The sequence below is a fragment of the Eschrichtius robustus genome, chromosome 14, assembly GCF_028021215.1.
Source record: "Eschrichtius robustus isolate mEscRob2 chromosome 14, mEscRob2.pri, whole genome shotgun sequence".
NCBI classification, from domain to species: domain Eukaryota; kingdom Metazoa; phylum Chordata; class Mammalia; order Artiodactyla; family Eschrichtiidae; genus Eschrichtius; species Eschrichtius robustus.
Genome location: NC_090837.1, coordinates 82,134,222 through 82,154,605, shown reverse-complemented (window position 1 = coordinate 82,154,605; position 20,384 = coordinate 82,134,222). Strand labels below are relative to the sequence as shown.

The following is a 20,384-nucleotide window of genomic DNA, read 5'->3' as shown; positions in this document are numbered from 1 at the left end:
TAATACATGTAAAGAGCATAGCAAAATGCCTGGCACAGAGTAAACGCTCAGGAATCAGCTATTATTAATGTGCCTCATGTTGGATAAAATATCTGTCTTGCAGGGTAACAAGAGATACATATGGACTTGGAATAAACAGTGTGTTAAATAAATGGTGGTGCCTCTCTCCACGTCTGTGGACATAAGGGGGAGCTGGGACACACAGGAATGAGTAACATGCTGAGTGGAAGCCTGGAGAGGCTGCCCATCTCCTCCCCTCCACGACAGAAGCAATCACTCCCCAAGCTCCTGCTGCTGTTCATGGCTGAAAAGACTCAGCTGATTCCTTCTGTGGGATTTGCCCCAGGATGAAAAGAGCTGCCTCACCCAAGGTCACACCCCTTCCGCAGGGCACCACCGATCCAATAACTGAATGACGTGGGACTTAAAGGCTGAGGCCTTAGACTCAATTCAGGACAAGTCCAAAGTCTATCCCAGCTCCAGAGTTCCCAAGGTCACTGAAGCTTTCTAGGCAATTGAAATGCAATTCAACTTCTCCCCCTGCCCAACCCTGCCTCTTTCACTCCCTCAAGGTACGGATCCCAAGGATACTCCCACACACAAGTCTGTCTCAGAGTCGGCTGCCTAGGCAAGTTACGACACTTGCCCAAAGTCAGAAAGCTAATGAGAGATCAAAATGGGATCTACTACAGATGTGCCAGCATCATTCCACAATTATAAAATGAGCAGAAGAGACCAAATGAAAGAATGAACCAAAAGATCTAAAAGGTAACATTATAAATAATTCCCTAAAATATTCTTAACAATGCCTAATTTGTGGATTGGAATAAAAATTAAGGGAAGTCCCTATTGAAGTTGAGTTGATGAGACACAAGAAGGCATCCATCCCTACAAGGAGAGGAAACTGGGAAGATGAAGAAGGGAAATTTCCTGGGATGTTTTCCATTTCACTTCAGACGCAGAGACTAATTGGACCGAAAGGGGCTTTAAAGACAGAACAGTTCCTGCTCTTTATTTTATACAAGAGGAAACTGCAACCCAGAGGGTCGCTTTGCTTCCCAACAGTACAAGGTCACAGAGTAGCCTGGCCTAGGCCTCTTAATCTCCAGAGTCCTTCAGCTTTGTCTTCAATATGTGATTTTGACACTTTATGTAAAATGTAACACCCACAAAAGATTCATATATATTCCAACATAAGTATAAAATGTATTATAAAACTATGTATGACTTTTGAATTAGGCATCAGTGTCTCTCCCCGCCCTCCCCATCAATGTGGATAATTGGAATTTGACTACATTATGAGTTTTCACAGAATGGCTTTACGAGGAAGGCTAGAACTCCAGCAATTAAACTTCAAAAAATATTGTATCTTAATGGCCTTATCTCAGAATGAGGATAATAATTATTATCTCATTCAATAGGATGCCATAAAGACTAAATATTTAATGGTAGCAATACATTCTAAATGCCACATAAACAAATATCATAGCAATACCTACAGTAACTTCTGGCAGGTTAACATTATAGCAGGTTAATATTACACAGAACTGACTGAAAAGAGCCCAAGTAACACACAGAACATTTAGACATCTGACTGTTTCCAATCAAGAGAGCAAGATGTGGGACTTCCCTGGTGGTCCAGTGGTTGGGACTCCACGCTCCCAATGCAGGGGGCATGGGTTCAATCCCTGGTCGGGGAACTAAGATCCCACACGCCCCACGGCATGGCCAAAAAATAAAATAAACCATCTATAGATTTCAAATAATAAAAAAATTTTTTTAAAAAGAGAGCAATATTTAAACCGATAAACATAAATTTAATCAAGACATCCCAATTCTTAAAAATCCCTGTGGTACGCAAATCTACCACCAAGGAATCTAAGACCTTTGAGGAAAAAATAGGACAATGGGATGGAAGTTAAAAGAAACTCATGAGTATCTTGAAAATACTTTAAAATTATTAAAATAAAATAGGGCAACCATAATAAGAGGAAAATATCGTGGACATTTTTATACATTTTGAACTTGTTCCAATAGGTACTACATTATTCATTTTTATATATGATTTCTGCTTGCTAAGAAACCTCTCAGAATCTGTCTTTTGTTACAATGAAGTAATTATAAATATTATTTGCTAAGAAACACTACCTTCTGCCCTATCTACATCTACATTCTTTATCCAAAGTGCTCAAAGAACAAACTTGGTTCCAAAAGTCTGCACTATTTTGAATGTTTGGGTAAATTTTATTTCCCTTGCCTGGGAAAGCTGAGGTTGCCCCAGGCAAAAGTCCCTCCATAGCACCGTTCAGCCCAGGGTTTCCGGCACGTCAGAAACAGGCTTTGGGACCCCTTTACTGTATGTAGTTCAGCTCCCTGAATTTTAATAAACCGAAGAGCAGTACTAAGACCCTTTGGTTCTTTTATCAATTCCTAGGGCTTCTTTGAAAAATCTCTATTTCTACTGGGCTATAGCTTTTTAAAAATTGCCTCTTTTCACCTAACCCATTTCCTCTTTTTCTAGTTACAGCAGTAACAATTTGCAGATGAAACTATAAGTCAAAAGAAAAGACATACAGAAGCAAATTCATGAATATCAGAATTTTATATAAAGATAAACTGTGGTTAGAAAACAGACGATAACAGTATTAGTCTAGATAACTAAGATATTAAGCTATATGAAAATTCCAGAGAAACAACATTTATGTTTACTTTCCTTGCAGGAAAATATAAAATACAAATGAATGCTATTGAAATATTATATAAAACATGTTGGACTAAATCAGTAGCCTTCAAAATAAGTAATCCCTTCAAAAGGGAACATCTTAAAACTTTTCAAGGAACACATAGTTTTGTAAGCACACGTAGTTTTAAGGCACAGTTAGTTTAAAGGAATTGATTTTGGGATGCTAAATATGCAAATTAACACCTTGGCTAAAACTGGGAGGGTAGAAATTTTCTCTCTTCAAGGAAAATAATCAAGGATGTAAGATTTCTGACATTTAAAGGAAAGTCTGTCATGCAGTTTTTTTAATGGATGATGATGGATACCAAACAGTTATGCCAAATATTCTACTGAATATATTTAAAAGAACAATAGTTTTATTTTTAAATGTCAATATTCACAATATCCTCAAAATTATATCTTTTGCAAATGTTTAAACTTACTATTAAAAAGTTTTAGCTGTCACACTATGGAGAACAGTATGAAGGTTGCTTAAAAAACTAAAAATGGAACTACCATACGACCCAGCAATCCCACTACTGGGCATATACCCTGAGAAAACCATAATTCGAAAAGAGTCATGTACTACAATGTTCACTGCAGCTCTGTTTACAAGAGCCAGGACATGGAAGCAATCTAAGTGTCCATCGGCAGATGAATGGATAAAGAAGATGTGGCACATATATACAATGGAATATTACTCAGCCATAATAAGAAATGAAATTGAGTTATTTGTAGTGAGGTGGATGGACCTAGCAACTGTCATACAGAGTGAAGTAAGTCAGAAAGAGAAAAACAAATACCGTATGCTAACACATATATATGGAATCTAAAAAAAAAAAAAAAGAAAATGGTTCTGATGAACGTAGGGGCAGGACAGGAATACAGACGCAGACATAGAGAATGGACTTGAGGACGTGGAGAGGGGGAAGGGGAAGCTGGGACGAAGTGAGAGCGTGGCATGGACATATATACACTACCAAATGTAAAATAGATAGCTAGTGGGAAGCAGCTGAATAGCACAGGGAGATCAGCTCGGTGCTTTGTGACCACCTAGAGGGGTGGGATAGGGAGGGTGGGAGGGAGATGCAAGAGGGAGGCGATATGGGGATATATGTATACATATAGCTGATTCACTTTGTTATAAAGCAGAAACTAACACACCATTGTAAAGCAAGTATACTCCAATAAAGATGTTAAAAAAAAAAGTTTTAGCTGTCAATATAAAAATGTGCAAGGGATTAGACATTTCTTGATACTCATTAGAGAGACGGTGAGCAAAAAAGTTTGAAAGCCACCAAACTAAATCATGTCAAGGTTTCACTAACCTCTAGTATTCTAATGTCAAGATTCTAAATAAGGCTCTCTCTATATAAGTCCTAGGCTGTCTGGAGTGACACAGAAAGGTTGGGCCCATTAAAGAGCCCTTGGTAGAGAAGGTGAGATTTGAGCAGGGTTTTATGAATGGAAAACAGGGAACCTGAAGAACCTGGGGAAAGATGAAGAGGCCTCTGCAGGAGAGGGGAAGTGGACGTGCCCGGGGGCGGGGGGGGGGGGGGGGGGGAATGGGAAGAGCGTGGGTTTTCAGGTCGCAAGAAGCTTGAGTTCAAATTCAGGTTTTACTACATTTTGGCTGAGCTACTTTGAGGAAATCTTCATTTCTATTTTGATGATCATCTGTTCTGATGATCAAATGAAGGGATAGAAAAGAAAGTGTTTTTTAGATTATAAACTAATAGCACATGTTAGTCATTAAACCCTTTTCACCAGAAACCATTGAGCAGTAGCAGTTTACACAATGGTCAAAAGCATGAGCTCTAGAACCAACAGACTGTTAAGACAAAAACTGCCATTTCCCGGAGGAACGATCTCAGCCAGGTTAAGGAAACCTCTCTGTGCTCAATTAGTATTATGTGTAAAATGGAGATAATTGAGGAACAACCCACTTTATGGGTTATTGTGAGGATTAAGTGAGTTAGTGCATGTAAAGAGCTTAAAATCATGCTCAAAAGAATTACGTGGTTGCTTTATTATTGGTGGTGGTGGTATTCCTATTATTACTCCCTGATTCTCAATGTCAAACGGAGATCAAGAGATTACCAACCACTAATACGTATTTGTTGGATTAAGAATCTAAAAAGAGGTTGGGGTCGGGTGGGGAGGGAGGAGCAGGCAGGCAGCTAAGTCTATAAAAGGGCTTCAATAATAAAGCCACCAATATGGCTCCTTGGTTTCTCAGCAAAAGTATGTGACAATGATCTAGTGAACTTCTCTGCTGTCACAACTAACAAAGTAGCCTATATCTTTTCCCCTTGCTTAAAAGCCAAAACCCCAAAAGAACACATTGCAATTTATGCTACAAAGAATATCTTGATATATTTGGTAGTTAAGATGGCACATTTGTTAGAAATGATTCTGCAATATGGTAGTAACATTCCGTCCTTACCTAAGGGAGTTCTGACACTAAAGGACCAAAAGACCTCATTATAAAATACCCTTACCTATTATTAACATACCAACCACAGAACCAAAAGGAGCAATATGACACAAACCCTTTGAGCTCTGAATGTAATTTTTTAGTCATTATTGGAATAATGTTATTGGAATACTTTTTAAATTACAGAAGTAATTCATAGTTCCTCATTCACGTTCTTTAAAATACATACATATATATTTATCCACATACACACACACACACACACATTTTTTTTTTTTTTAAATAAAAAATTGGTCTTCCACCCCTGACTTTTCAAATCACATTCAGGACAAGATGCATAGTTTTTCGGAAATTATTTTAGAAGTTAGAAGTTTTCGCTAAAGTCTTGACCAAAATGTGGAAACACAAAGCTCAGAAATGTGTTATTTTAAGAAAAGCATTTAAAAGACCATGTTTTAACTTTTAAAAAGAAGTCCCAGAACTATAACTACAGGGTAATGTGCCAAATAGATTGTGCTGCTTTCCAGTTTCATTTAAGCATTCTATCTGAGCTAAAACTCAGGATATGTTCAATATTCTGAGATTCTGTTAACAGGTAGTATGTACTGAGAAGCAATAGGTCGGCGTTAGGAATTTTTAACTTACAAGTATGTCTGGCCAGTGAGTAGTTGGATCCACCACTAGTCAAACCAAATCCCTCAGGAATTTGACTAGAGCTTCGAGGTCTGGTCAGCAGTTTAGGAGGTTCAATTTCTGCACCAAATTCAGCTCCTATTACTCCTAGTAAAACAATAGCAGTAGCTTGCTTCCGTCTTTCCTCATAAGACGTGGAAATTTTTTTCATTTGTGGGACACTTGATAAGCAACCTGAAAACCAAAACATAAGAATAGAAATTAAAAGACTATCGATACATATAAGAAACACATTCCAGATTGGTCTCTCAGGAATGAACAGGCTTTTCAACAAACGGCACTGGAACAACTGGTTTTCCATGTGCAAAAGAATGAATTTGGATTTCTACCTCTCACCATGTAAGAAAATCAGCTCAAAATGGATTACAGTCCTAAATATAAGAGCTAAAATTAAATAACTTACAGAAAAAAAATGTATATTTTTTTATGATCTTGGGTTAGACAATGATTTCTTAGATATTATAGCAAAAGCATGAGTAATTAAAAAATTTTTTTTTAAATTGAACTTCAGTATTAAAAACTTTTGAGCTTCAAATGACATAATCAGGAAAGTAAAAAGAACATACAGACTGAGAGAAAATATTGTCAAATTATATATCTAATAAGGGATTGTATCCAGAATACTTAAGGACCACTTCTTACAACTCAATATTAAGAAAATCCAACTTTTAAAATGAGCAACCAATTTAAATAGATAATTCTCCAAAGATATATGAATGGCCAATATGCATATTAAAGCTGCTCAACATCATTGGTCATTAGAAAAATGGAAATCAAAACCACAGTGAGATACCACTTCACATCTACTAGAATGGCTGCAATTAAAAGGACAGACCATGACATGTATTGTCGAGTCTGTACAGAAATTGAAACTCTCACGCATTGCTGGTGGCAATGTACAATGATACAACTATTCATACTTTGGAAAATAGTTTGGCAGTTAGAGTTATAACATATGGCCCAGCAATCCCACTCCTAGGTATCTACCCAAGAGGAGTGAAAACGAATGTACACATAAAGACTTGTACATGAATGTCCATAGCAGCATTATTCATAAGATCCAAAAAGTAGAAACAACTCAAAAGTCCATCAGCTGATAAACGGCTAAACAAAATGTGCTACACCCATCCAATAAAATACTATTCAGCAATAAAAAGGAATGAAGCACTAATACATGCTGCAATGTGGATGACCTTGAAAACACTATGCTAAGGGAAAAAAGCCAGTCACAAAGGACCACGTGTTGTTGTATAATTCCATTTTCATGAAATGTCCAGAATAGGCAAATCTATATAGACAGAAAGTAGACTGGGACCGAGGTGAAATGGTTAATGATGGCTAATGAGTACTAGGTTTTTGAGATGAAAAACTTCTAAAATTAGATTATGGTATCTGCACAACTCCAAATATACTAAGAATCACTGGATTCTACATTTTAAAGGATGAATTTTATGGAATATAAATCATATCTAAATAAAGCTCTTTTTAAGAAAAAATTGCTAACTCATTTATTAATTTGCCCACTAACTTTACAAATATTTATTGAGCACCTTCTTTGGGCCAGGGAATTGCAAACAGGAAAATAAGTAGTACAGGTTCTCAAGAAGCTCACTAGTACATACAAAAGCAGAGCCTGTCCACAAAGGAGGAAATGCTGAATTTAAAACTCAAAAGATAAGTGGAAGTTTGCCAGGAAATAAGAGAGATGGACAGTAAGAGGAAGGCAAAGGACGAATACTTTGTCCAGATGGACCAGAACGCAGACGCCCAACCAGCCGTTTGAAGAAGCGCTCACAACCTGGGCAAAGCTCAGTATAATTTCACATGCAGAAGAAATACCAGCATGACACCCAAAACATAATGGAGAACAATTTGAAATCTTTATTAAAGTATCAGTAAGTAGGTAATGGGGAATTACATTCTTAACACATAACACTACTTCTTAAAATTTATTTTCCCAACCTTTCTCTAAGGTAACTACACTTCATTCATTCTCCCAAATGCTCCCAAGATTTGGTCTTTTGCTCAGTCCTACCCTTTTCCAGTTCTACCTGTTTCTGTAAGTGGTCTACCTTTTATTTTTTGTTTGATATTTATTATACGATATCACAAGCATCAAAAGAATTACATTGAGAATATATAAAGAATATCATGAAATATACATGTACACAAGCAACTTTGTAAAATCTTAATGTTTTCCATAGGTGCTTCAGATATTTAAAAGTAATTAACTAATGTGGATATGACTAAAGCCTACCATGGATTGTGTTTTGACTTTACTACGTCTCCCTCTTGCCCTAGAGGTCACCATGATCCTGACCTTATCAAATACTTTTTATCTATCTATTATATAATCATATCAATGTTATTACCTGAAATGTATATTTTCTGGCCTTGAACTATGCTTGCATTCCAGGGGTAAACTCAGAGTACATGGATGAATGGAGATCAATAGATAGATAGATAGATAGGTAGGTAGGTAGGTAGGTAGGTAAATAGGCCAATAGGCAGACTCTGAACTAAATTTGCTAATAGAGTTTTTTGAGTTTATGTCCATAGGCAAGATTGAACTATGATTTTCTTTTCATGTACTATTCTTGTTGGGTCTTGGTAGCAATATAATACAAGCCACCAAAACTGGGTTAACTTTCACTCCCCAATTCTTTGAAAACAGTTAAAGAATTCTTGAAGTTAGATGACAATTCTCCTCTAAAATGATCAGGGCCTGTGTTCTCAGGATGCTCCCCTTCTGAAGTCAGGGAGTAGGGGATGCAAGGGCAGGGAAGGTGCAAGGGTGGAAGAAGGAATATTTTTTATTATGAATTCATTTTCTGTAACAGTTATTTGGCTTGATTTTCTGTTTCTTCTTGAATCATTTCGGATAGCTTATAGTTGTAGAATTACCCATTTCATCTAAGTTTTTAAATGTATTGGTCTGAAGTTATGTAGAGTGCTCTCTATGATTTAAAAATCTCAATTGTATCAGTTGCTATGAATCTTTTTAAGTATTATTTCCTTGTGCCTTCTCTAATATTAGTTTTCATGCTTTTCTTAATCAGTTTTTCTAGAAATATATATTTTATCAGATTTCCAAAAACACTGTGGTTTTGATCTGACTGTTTCAGCTTTCTATTTCACTAATTTCTGCTGTTATTTTTATTATTTCTCCCACTTCCTTTAGGTTTTCTCTCCGTTCTCTCTTTCTCTTTGCTTTATTTCTAGGTTCCCAGATTGAACGCAGCTCACTTCTTTTCATTGTTTTCTATTATGCTTAACAGTACAAGTCACACAGTGAGCATCCGTTTTCCTCTACTCCTTTAATAATACAACCTCAATTTTAACTGAATAGCAACGTATTCATACTCTTTCCATGTCCTTCCAGGAACCGAGGAAGCCATAAACTAGCTCCTGGCCTTAAGCGCTATTCATTACATATTTTAAGTCCTCTTTGTTCATAGGAGCCAAAGCCTACTTCTGGAAAGCAACTATTGGTTTTAGCCCAGATCATTGCATTTCTATTCCATTACTTGTCCACAACGATCTCTATCTTTCTTGAGCCTAGTTATGCCTTGTTGGTTTTCTATTTGTATATTTAATCCATCATAGCTATACATTTGGTACAGAGGGATTTCAAAAGTGAACTTCTGGAGCCATCTTGATTGGAGCTCAGCTTTCTGCCCTTTCTCATACTAACCCACCCAGCTTTTCTGGCCTCCTTCAATCCATTGCTCTATACATTAATTAAATCAATACAGTGAAGGGTCCTCAGAGCAGTATGCCAACCAAGAAATTAGCAGCAGGGACCTCGGAATACTTTTAGATGTTTTATTTTGTCTCTTCGTTTTTGTTTTTTTTTTTTCCTTTTGTCATTCTATACTACTGCAAGTAAGGCAGGGAATGACAAAAGGGGAAGCTAAAGGGGTACTAAAACAAGAGGCCTTTGTACAGCAAGCTGAAGACTTTTAACTTTAGGCTGATGGAAAGCCACTGAACAATTCTGTATAGGCTGGTTACATGCGATTTATTGTCAGAAAGATCATGATAGCAGTAGTATGGGAGGTGGACCGTGAGGTAAAACAAGACTGGGGTCAAGTCGAACCAAAAGACCGCTCATGCAATGGTCAAGTGGAAAACAGTGAGCACCAGTGGTGGTAGAATTCACAACTCATTCCATCAGCTACTCAGTCATTCAGCATATAAGGACCAAAGATCTAGTGTATGCATGGCATTATGCAAATATGAACTCATGAATTGATATGGGATGAATTAAGATGAATTAATAGGGATAAGAAAAGCAAAGTCCCTGTCCTCACTGAATGTAGAGGCAACTAAACAGGAATTAGACATGTAAAGGTGAAAAATCAATGAGAACTTTATGGTCTAAGAGAACAGTACGTGGAAGAACCTAAAGCATAAAGAATTTGTTGATTTCTATTGCAAGAGTAGGGCATGGGGCTGGAATGCTACGAGCAAGAAGGGAATGGTAGAACGTGAGGCGAGAGTCAGGAAAGGGGCAAATCACAGATGACTCTACTGGTCATGTTCGCATTGTTCAATCCTTTGAACAATGGAATTTAGGGTTTTAGAAAAACACTCTGAGCGTGTATGAAGAATGCTGGAAATGAGATGAGCAATAAACAGGGTATTGTAGAAATGAAAGCGAGAGATTAAGGTTGGTTTGGTGTTGGGATGTTAAATAGGAGATGCAGAGAAGTGGGTGGCTGCCAGGTCCTGGTGAGGTCTGGGTAGTTGATAGACACACTACAGAAAGATATTTGGTGTCACGCTCTGAATCCTTTTAAAAATCCTGATTAACTAAAACAGAAGTAAAACAAAATTTTTAAAACCCTTGCAAGAGAGGTAGGTCTGGCCTTTCCAGAAGCCAAATTTAAAAAAAAAAAAAAAAATCTAGAGCACAAGGCTTCTTAGCATACTTAAATTCCATTTATTTAGCTGTGCTGAGAGACAGAATAGGATGTGGGCAAGGAGACCCAGCTGAATCTGAGAAATGGAAATGGAAAGATATTACAAAGATGTTAAGAGCTGGAAAGGAATCATTGAGTAAAAAAGTGGCATGAAAGCACTTAAGGAAAAATGGGAGATTAGATATCTAGGAAGCTAAGGTGGTAACATCAAAGAGTAGTTACTGTTTATTTGGATTCCAAGAAAAGTTTGGTGCAATTGATAACAAAAAAGATTTGCTCTTGTTGTTGCTATAGTTTCTTAGCGTCTGCATGTCACATTTTGTTGTTTAAAAAAAAAAGTTAGTTTAGGAAATTTGCCATTAGTTTTAAAGCATGTATAGAAAGACAAAATCTGAAATGAGATAACAGAAAATAGACCCATCTTTAAAAATATTCTAATTCTTTCAGGTAAAATTTTAGTTATTATTTTCCTAATTTGCTTTATTTTGTTTGGTGTATTTCAAATCACATGCAGACTGCTTTATAATAATGCTCCCCCAATGTTATAAAATTATTTTATAACTTCCAAGGTCATGATAAGTCATATTTCATGAATTAACATTTCTTATAAAAAGCCTCAATTAAAATGTTTAAAAATATTTCAGTTACATAAGATATATCTTCCAGTCTGACACCACAGTACACATTTCTGTCTCTTCACGGATATTTTTTCTAACTTTTTAAAGACAAAGAGGAAATGTTAGTAAAAGTATTAGCGCGTACACGTGAGTATAGATTCAAAGTATGACACTGGTCTGTGACAGTTTATAGCAGCCAAAGGGGGAAAACACCGTAAAAGCTTAACCACGCTAAAAAGGAAGAAAGATCAATAATCGCTGCCTCTGTGTTTAGAAGGATGACAATAGACCCTAATTCTAGACAAAGTGATATTTAACAGTTTGATAATCTATACCTCAGCACATGCAATTAAAACCCACTTTATTTCTGTACAGGAACAGACACAAGGAGTAAGAGCCCTGTGCGACTACATCTAGATTCATGGAGCACATATCTTATTCTTTACATAGTCTTCTAGAAACAGGAAGCCAACCAAGCTCCCCTCCCCCCTTGTCTCAGCAAGAGCATGCTCAGTAACAACAGTTCAAAGGAAAGCTCTCTTCTGCAGTTGCACTGATTGTTCTGTCAGCTGACCTCTGCAGAAGGGAATTGCTAACCGCTGCCTCGCTCCTTAGCTGACAAATGAATGATCGCAGCTCCATCTATTTTCACTATGGCTGCCTCTAGCCCAGGTGCTCAGACAGAGAGCCCGGTGTGACATCTTAGATCAAGATGAAGTGGCACAAACTCCTGATCCAAGATTGTTTTGTACCATTTAATTTAGTTTCTTCCCCTGCTTGGATGAGCACAGCTCTGGTTATGGATTTCTATTCTAATGTACTGAAGCAGGCCCTGAAAGAAGCCAATGAAGCAGCTGCTGGAGCAAGGGACTGCAGGGATGCTGATCAATAGGCAAGGCATTGACCCCGGCCGGCCAGCCTCTGCGACCGCCATGCTCGAAGGGGGAGGGGGCACGGAGCGCACATGGGCTGCTTCCAGTAGGAAATTAAACAACAGGGGCATTTGGAGAGCTCCACCTCCACCCTGGTCCCCCACCTTCTCTATGTTCCCTTTTGTTTAATTACCTCCATCTTGTCCTAACTCCCACTTCTTGGGAAGGAATTAAGGCTTTAGGGAAGTTTTAATAATGTTCTTTAAAACTGCCATTTGTAAGTTTTATTCTTAAGCTAATAGAAAGAATCATAACAGGTGCCCTCGGCTAAGTGGCCAAAATATGACATCTTAATTAGCTGTCAAGTACATCACTTGGTGTAATTTAAAGTTTGGCATGTGCACAGGCTCATAAGAACACTGTCCAACTGGCTGTGAACACTACTGATGCTGAAATTCTACGGTATGTAATTTTTATCAGTGCTCAGATCTGAAAAGATGATAGCTCTTTGTTAACATGGAAAGAAGTAAGAACAAGAAAAGGATCCCCTAAAAGAGACACTGACTGATTAGTAAATGTATAAGGTGACAGATGCCCATCCCTGCTACTATTCTAACAACAACACAGCAATTTCTGATTCTTTATTTTTTTCAAATTTGGAAACATTTAAAATTATTGGCTTCGCCTGTGTTTTCTCCTAAATAACACAAGATATACACAATTAGCTGCAATGTTTTCCTACAAATAAACTGACAACCAAATAGGAGATTCTGAGCTATTAAAAATAAGATAATTCTGCAAAAGTGGATCTTTCTACAGTTTCATTTGTCTCATGAAAATTTGGTGTTTTTTCACAGAGACATGCCTCCATTTAATCATGCTAAAGGGTGACGTGGAGATCCATTTTCTTGACAGGACGGTTGATCGCCCTATCACAGTAAGAAAATTAATACCTTCAACTAGCCCTGTGTGGAAAACAGAAGCTACATGCAATGCTAAAGGACGTAAGTGTTCTAAATTTGAAGTTGCGAACAGAATACTTGTTCTGTGTGAAAGTAATATTTCCTCATTATTGGGTTACTTTAAACAAAATATGAGCCTTTGATTTTATTAAAACAACCATTTAATTCATACAGTGTTCCTCAAAAGTACATAATTGTCTTTAGATTTAGCATAATTGACTCTAGAGTTCCAGGAGCAGGAGTAAACCCTTTACTTACAGCTTAACTAGAACACAGGTAAAATATTTGAGAAGTTTAAGCTATTTAAAGGGCTGTGAGATATTGATTACTTCATTTAAAAAGCAGTCAGAGAGTGCAACCAAGAGGTCAAGATAAATTTAACAGTTTGAAGCACTTTACTAAATAACTCTAAAGATGATGTTAATTGGCTTTGTGCAGTTCCAGGGTAAAATTAATTTTATCTTAGCTTACAATAAAAGGATTAAAAGACATATTAAGTTCTTCGGTTTTAACTGGAATAGGAATCAATGGATTTGAATTAAGGCTAACGGTGGTTTTATGAGAGATGGCCTACCAGCAGATACTTTATATCTGCTATTAGCCATATATTGATGGAGCTCTGTTATTGCATTAGGTATTAAAACCTTAGAGAAGAATATACCACCAATTACTACTCTGAGAATATACTTTAAGAATTGGGTGATTTGACCTGGAAAAATTGTCATCAAAAATTTGATTCTTTGTTTAGGATTCAGCATCAGAATGCTTTTTATAGCTGACTTATCTGTGTTACAATGTCTATAATTCTAGTAAAAATTAATGAAATGATGTAGTTAAATTCCATCACAATTCACTTCGAGATTAATACTATATTTAAAACTGTATCACAAGCATCTCATTAGGGTTTTTTAAACCAAAACATTACATTCAGATTAATTTTAGCACACCAATTTTATGCCAGAAATTCCTGGCAATAATAGAGTCCAAGAGACACTCATAATGATACAAATATTTTCTGAATTTGATATAAATTTCAATATACTCTAAAACATCACTCTCAAAATTCAGAAATGTCTATTTATTATAGTAAAATGAAAGTACAATTTTAAATGTTTTTTCTTCACTCTTTCATTATTTAACGATATGTTTTGGAACTATATCATAGAAAAATAAATTGCTTTTACTATGAGCTGCCTAGCAAAGCAAAAAATACAATTCGTAGTTAATAAGGTATATGTGTTATATATTATTAAATAACTGGCTTTGTAAGACTTTATAGGAATGATTGGGGAAAAGTCAGTTGCAAGATCTAAAGACTACTTAAAATAGTAATTTGGATTAAGCTAGAAAATAGTTTCCACTGTAGTTCTTTACAACTCTTTTGTGTGCAGTAAAGTGTATTTGCTAATATTAGGTTATGATTAATTATTAAAGAACAAAAGTAAATTTAGCAAAGTGATCTTTGTTAACACAGGCAATCTTAAAGACAAGGGAACTTTCAGAATTAAGACACATGATTTACTCTTTACAGTGTGAAGCTCTACAAATATTAGCCAATAAAAGTACAAAAAATTTCTTTTTTCAGACCAGTAAAATATTCTTCCAAATTTTCATTTTTATCTGTTTCTCTTTTCTCAGCCCCATTGACATTTTAAACGTGATGGGGTATTATCAGCAGATATTATGAAAAACATATATAAAATTGTGTATTAGGTAAAGATGAGTTTAAATAGTATAGGGCAGTGAAATATGTCAAATGAAAATATATTTTAATACATTTCGGAGCTTAAACAACAGAAGTACCTAAAAGAAACTAGATCTTCAAATGTGAGTTGAGTTCTAATTGTTTCTTAGATGTACTTTAATCAAAATAATTTAAACTTACTTCTGACTGACTACTATCTAAATTGATATACCTAGTTGCCTAATGGAATATTAATTTATTTTTAATATATGCTTTTTAAATAATTATACTGTGCTAATCAAAAATGTTAATTTTACAAATACATATACACATTGGTGTACATAATTATGTGCACACACATAAGTATACAACATTCTTAGCTTTAGTGTCTTGATACCCTGAGCTAGAAGCGTGCTTTTGAAAATTTAAAATCTATGTTTTAATCTGTTTTAAATCATAATGAGAAAAATGTTGGTCCTCGGTGGCATTTTCACAGTTGTAAATAAATTGTTTCCACACGTTTAGCCAGAGCATTCCCCACACCTACTGGCTGCTACTCTTAGGGTTGCTTAAGACTGGATAAAGTACAACGCTATAAAAATGTCAAATTTTACTCCGCATGTAATTGTAGTCTTCCAAATAAGCTTTATTAACAATAGTTAAGGACGTCCCTGGTGGCGCAGTGGTTAAGAATCCGCCTGCCAGTGCAGGGGACACGGGTTCGAGCCCTGGCCCGGGAAGATCCCTCATGCTGCGGAGCGACTAAGCCCACACGCCACAACTACTGAGCCTGCGCTCTAGAGCCCACGAGCCACAACCACTGAGCCCTTGTGCCACAACTACTGAAGCCCACGCACCTAGAGCCCATGCTCCGCAACAAGAGAAGCCACCGCAATGAGAAGCCCGCGCACTGCAGCAAAGAGTAGCTCCCCGCTCACCGCAACTTGAGAAAGCCCACTCGCAGCCACGAAGACCCAACGCAGCCAAAAAGATAAATAAAAATAAATAAATGTATTTAAAAAAACACAATACTTAAAATAAGGAAAAATCTTTTGATATTAATTTATTTTTAAGACAATTTGGTCTTAAAATGGTATAGTATTCCACTAATTACATTTAAGTTTCCAATATACCACAGTTTTCAGTTGAATACTTCAAAGATGAATTTGTTAAATGGGAACATAAAAAGACATAGATTGGTGACAATCAGCATGTGTGAAAAAGAACTCAAAGATGTCACTCTCTTTGGTGGTGAATGCAAGTTTCATAAGCTCACAAAGAGAATCTGGGTCCATTCCATTGAAAACTTATGTAATTAAGTTCCTTTTCTTAAGCCACGTGCTTTTATATGAATATATTATTTTCACTTTTGTTGACACAACTTAGAACACTGAAAAATCTTCCACTTTTTACAAAATGTGGCAAATAAATTTTGATAATACGGAAAAACAATAAAATGGCAGATGGTTATATGGCCAACATGTAAATTTCTACCTGTGTTTCTGATGTAAATAAAATAAAATAAAATAAAATAAAATAAAACATGGAAGTTTTTGAATCTTCCTCTCTACCTCCTTGGGAAAAAACAGATGTACTGATTAAAAATGACAATCATGGGGAACTTCAACATTTACTTCTAAACTCTCATATTATTACCAAAGCTAGTATGTGCTGTGTAGAATACTCTCACTCTGCCGTCAGCATAAGCGTTTCCTCCACTGCATTAAAAATATTTTTTAGTTGCTTTGCGACACATCTGCCAGTGCTTTCCTCACACCTACTGACGGGGCACATGGAAGCTGCTCCCCAAACGTATGAGGCTTTTGCTGTTTTTGGTGCTGTTGCTCTATCCGCACGCCCCGCCCCCCCGCCACCCCCGCCCACCAACCGCCCCGCACCCCGACTTGAAAACTGAAGTAAACAAACATGCTATTAATTTGTATGCATGCTCGATGGCCCCCTGCTGGACCATAATAGGTTCTGCAAATGCATACATCTTTCTACGGCTGCTGATTAAGCCATTTTAAAGTAATGCCTCTCGCACATAGATGTATTGTGTGTGTGTGTGCATTTCAGAAAATACCTCACATCTATTTTCTACAAAATCAGATAAAAGCAGAAGAAATGAACATTCCAAAATGATGCTCTTTTGCAAAGGGAATTTAATATTATCACTGTCTTAGGGGTATGTCAATTATTTTGAAAATTAGAAACCTTAAGCTTTGAGAGCAACTTGTATGTTTTTAGAGCAGTTCTTGTAACAATTTCTTATTCTTAACACAGACAAGTTCTACACCCATTTTCCACGATCTGCATTATCTTATTTTTCTCCTTACTCTCTACCTGACCATCAAAAAATCCAATTTTTTCCTTTTCCTTTTCCTTTTCCTTTCAGTGAGAACATTCTCAGTTTGGAAGAAAACTGGATTTTAAAAATTCCAAATACCTATCTAAGGCATCTATGTAATCAGGAATCTTGTAGCTAATAATTATCAAGAATAATGTTCAATTCTTGGTTCACTTTACCTTTCAAGGGTGAATCTGAGATACAGGTCAAGTTTTAAAAATCACGAATTGTAACATTAAGAAGACCATTATTAGCTTTTTCATGAGGAAAGAAATATTTCAGAAATAGTGGTTAGTGGCTTGTAAAATTATATAAATCTGAAAGCATAGCAAATAATTCTCAATTTTTTTTAATACAGTTAATGTTCAGAAAAAGGCAATTTCTGCAATGAGATTTACTTATAATACTGAAATCGGCATGATGATGTGTTTCTTTACAAGATCAAATGGAACACATGAGACTTAACATTTGGTGGACTCTTAGAATACACTCTATGAAGATTTTATACCTGTGCATTACAGCACATGGAGAAATAAACTGTTATACCTGAGGTCATTTTTATTCATAAAATGACAAATCATTTACTGGACTCACTTGAAAAATATTTTCATCTAGGTAATTTCTATCAACTCAGTGATATAAAACCAGATGAAAAGGGATAACTGCCTTGTTCTACCTTTAAGAAGTTAACACATACATCTGTTCATTTATAAGAAGTATTTGTAGTATTCATAGTTTTGAATTAAATATATATTTGGTCACAATAATGAAACAATGACAGGTAACTAAAAGTTACCATTTTTTAAAATGTTTGTTTAAAGTAAATTAGAACTTCTAAGGGATTTCTTGCTTTTATTTTTCTCAGTAGGTTACTTTATAACATTTATCCAATTTTGAGAAATAATCTGCTTATTCACATGTTATTTTTTCTTCTGCCTTCTTCACTATTAAGTGTTACGCAGGCGTAATGATGCATAGTCAGGGGTAACATAATATCTTGGGAATTAATGGCCACACCTTTGAAGTAACAGATCTAGGAAAAGTTGTGGTAGTTAAGCCAAAAGCAACGTTTTACAGGAAAGACTTTAATAACCTAGTCCACATTTAGCAGAAATGTAGCAGAAATACAGAAGATTTTATCTTTTCTTAAAGCATCCTGTGAGTTAGTAAAATTTGATATAGATTAACATACAATTCCTAACAACTAAATATCGAAATTAAAAGGAAAAATATTTTTAAATTTAAAGGAGAAATAAAATAAGAGAAAGAGATTAAGTAAAGAAATTTAAAGGAGAAATAAAAAGGTCAAAGACATCTTTGACTTTTAATTTACTAATCATATTAATAAATGATCAAAAAAGCAAAGCTTTGAAAAAGAAAAAAGCAAATAAGCACAAGTTAACTAAGCATTTGTGCTAACAGTCTAAAAGCCATTGACAAAATAAGCCACAGCCTCAAACTGTTAAGAATATACTCATTATTAGCCCAAACCTACAGAATAAGTAGACCATCTATAGCCTAAGGAATACAGATGTGTATAAATGACATATTAGCCCATTTTTTTCAAGGAGATTTCTACGTAGCTTCAGAGAGCCTGAAGAAAAAGAAAACTTGAATTGTTTAGATAGCTACAGAGGACTTTCATTTCTGATCTCTTTACACATTTATGCTTTCATCATTTTTTAAGCTACATATAGACAGAAGAATTATGTGCCTTTTAAATTATTATAGATAATTTAAAAATTATTTTACATTTCCTCATTTTGTGACGGGGATAACTAGTCTATCAAATTGACTCTAGTTGTTATTTGGCAAATGCTTTGGTCACAGACTTTTTTTCTGTTTACATGATTTCTTTTATTATGTACCTTCTCAAATAAGCATGTAACTGTTTTATGTGATTTCCTATTAATTAGTTAATTCTACTTGTAATTTGGATCTGAGTTGCCTATCTTGCACGTATCAAACTAAAACAGCCTCTGAGCCTTGAATTTTTACAAAATCTTTCCAACGTTTAACTGAAGAGAGCTAAGCATATACACCTAGGCATCCCGGATATGGAAGTCATTGATTAGTTACAACTATGGATTGGGAAAAGCTACCACTCCTTAACTGAACACTGAGAGCAAAATTTAATGTTTACCCATGCATCTATGTGATCAGATACTCAGGTTTTTAAGATGTCATGTTATTTTAAAAGACTGGTTTTTAAAAAAATCTGCTCCTGTTTCATGACGATACATAATCATTTCCTCAAAATTCTGCCTGACTTGCTCAAATCATTAGGTTACTCAGGAGTTGTGAAGAGATAGCTTTATAATCTTCTCTTATCTTAATTCATCTTTTATTAAGACAGATACTTCCATATGTAAAAACCTAGAAAATACACGTATATTGATGTTTTAGGCTTACAATTTTTCTCAAATAAAACTGTTTCTCTTATCAGCAAAAGAAAAATTGAATAATTTTTCTAATATTTTATACAATGTTTTTGATTTCTACAAAATATTGTTATAATGACATAATTATATGCTACTACAATCACTTTCCAAATTCTTTTACAAAAACAGATAAACCATTAAGAATTTAAGAGGAAAAGAAAACACACCAGAAGTAGCATGTGTAAAACATCTCCTAGGTCCAAGATTAGATGACTGTTAGTGGGAAATTTCAGAATTTTAGAGGAAAAGGGGATCACAGAGCTCTTCAAACCGAGCCTACCCATATTTTATAGATAAGGAAGGTCAAGTAGGTTAATTGTTCAAGTGACAACGTGAAGAGCACAAAGAGAGTGGGCACTCATGGCAACATCATTCCAGATCGAGCTCTAGAATCTTCAATGGCTGTTAAGTTAGTGTTTTGTTGCACAGAAACTAGTTAATATTTGACACCTGCTCCAAGATAAATCTATATTAGGTATCTTCAAATGCTGCATAATTCAAAACATTTCTTAAAAAATTAACAAGAAAACAATATTTATAATTAGAAAAAAGTCAAACTAAGTTTTAGTCTATAGTATCTAATAATGTTATATTTATTTTCTACTGGGGCTGTCTATAACAAATGTAAAAATTTGGGGGAAGCTATACTGTTAAGCATATGAAGCAACTAGATTAAATTGGATT

The 20,384-nt window shown here is 35.5% G+C and overlaps 1 protein-coding gene across 3 annotated transcripts in view; it reads right to left on the bottom strand.

The window, feature by feature from the left end:
• The window catches only part of WDR7 (WD repeat domain 7), a 364,708-nt gene that overhangs the window by 149,078 nt on the left and 195,246 nt on the right, over positions 1-20,384 (bottom strand). For all 3 annotated transcript variants that reach the window (XM_068562633.1, XM_068562635.1, XM_068562634.1), the window contains one exon: positions 5,805-6,026. In XM_068562633.1, the coding sequence (XP_068418734.1) occupies positions 5,805-6,026 (222 nt within the window). The remainder of the gene's footprint in view (positions 1-5,804; positions 6,027-20,384) is intronic.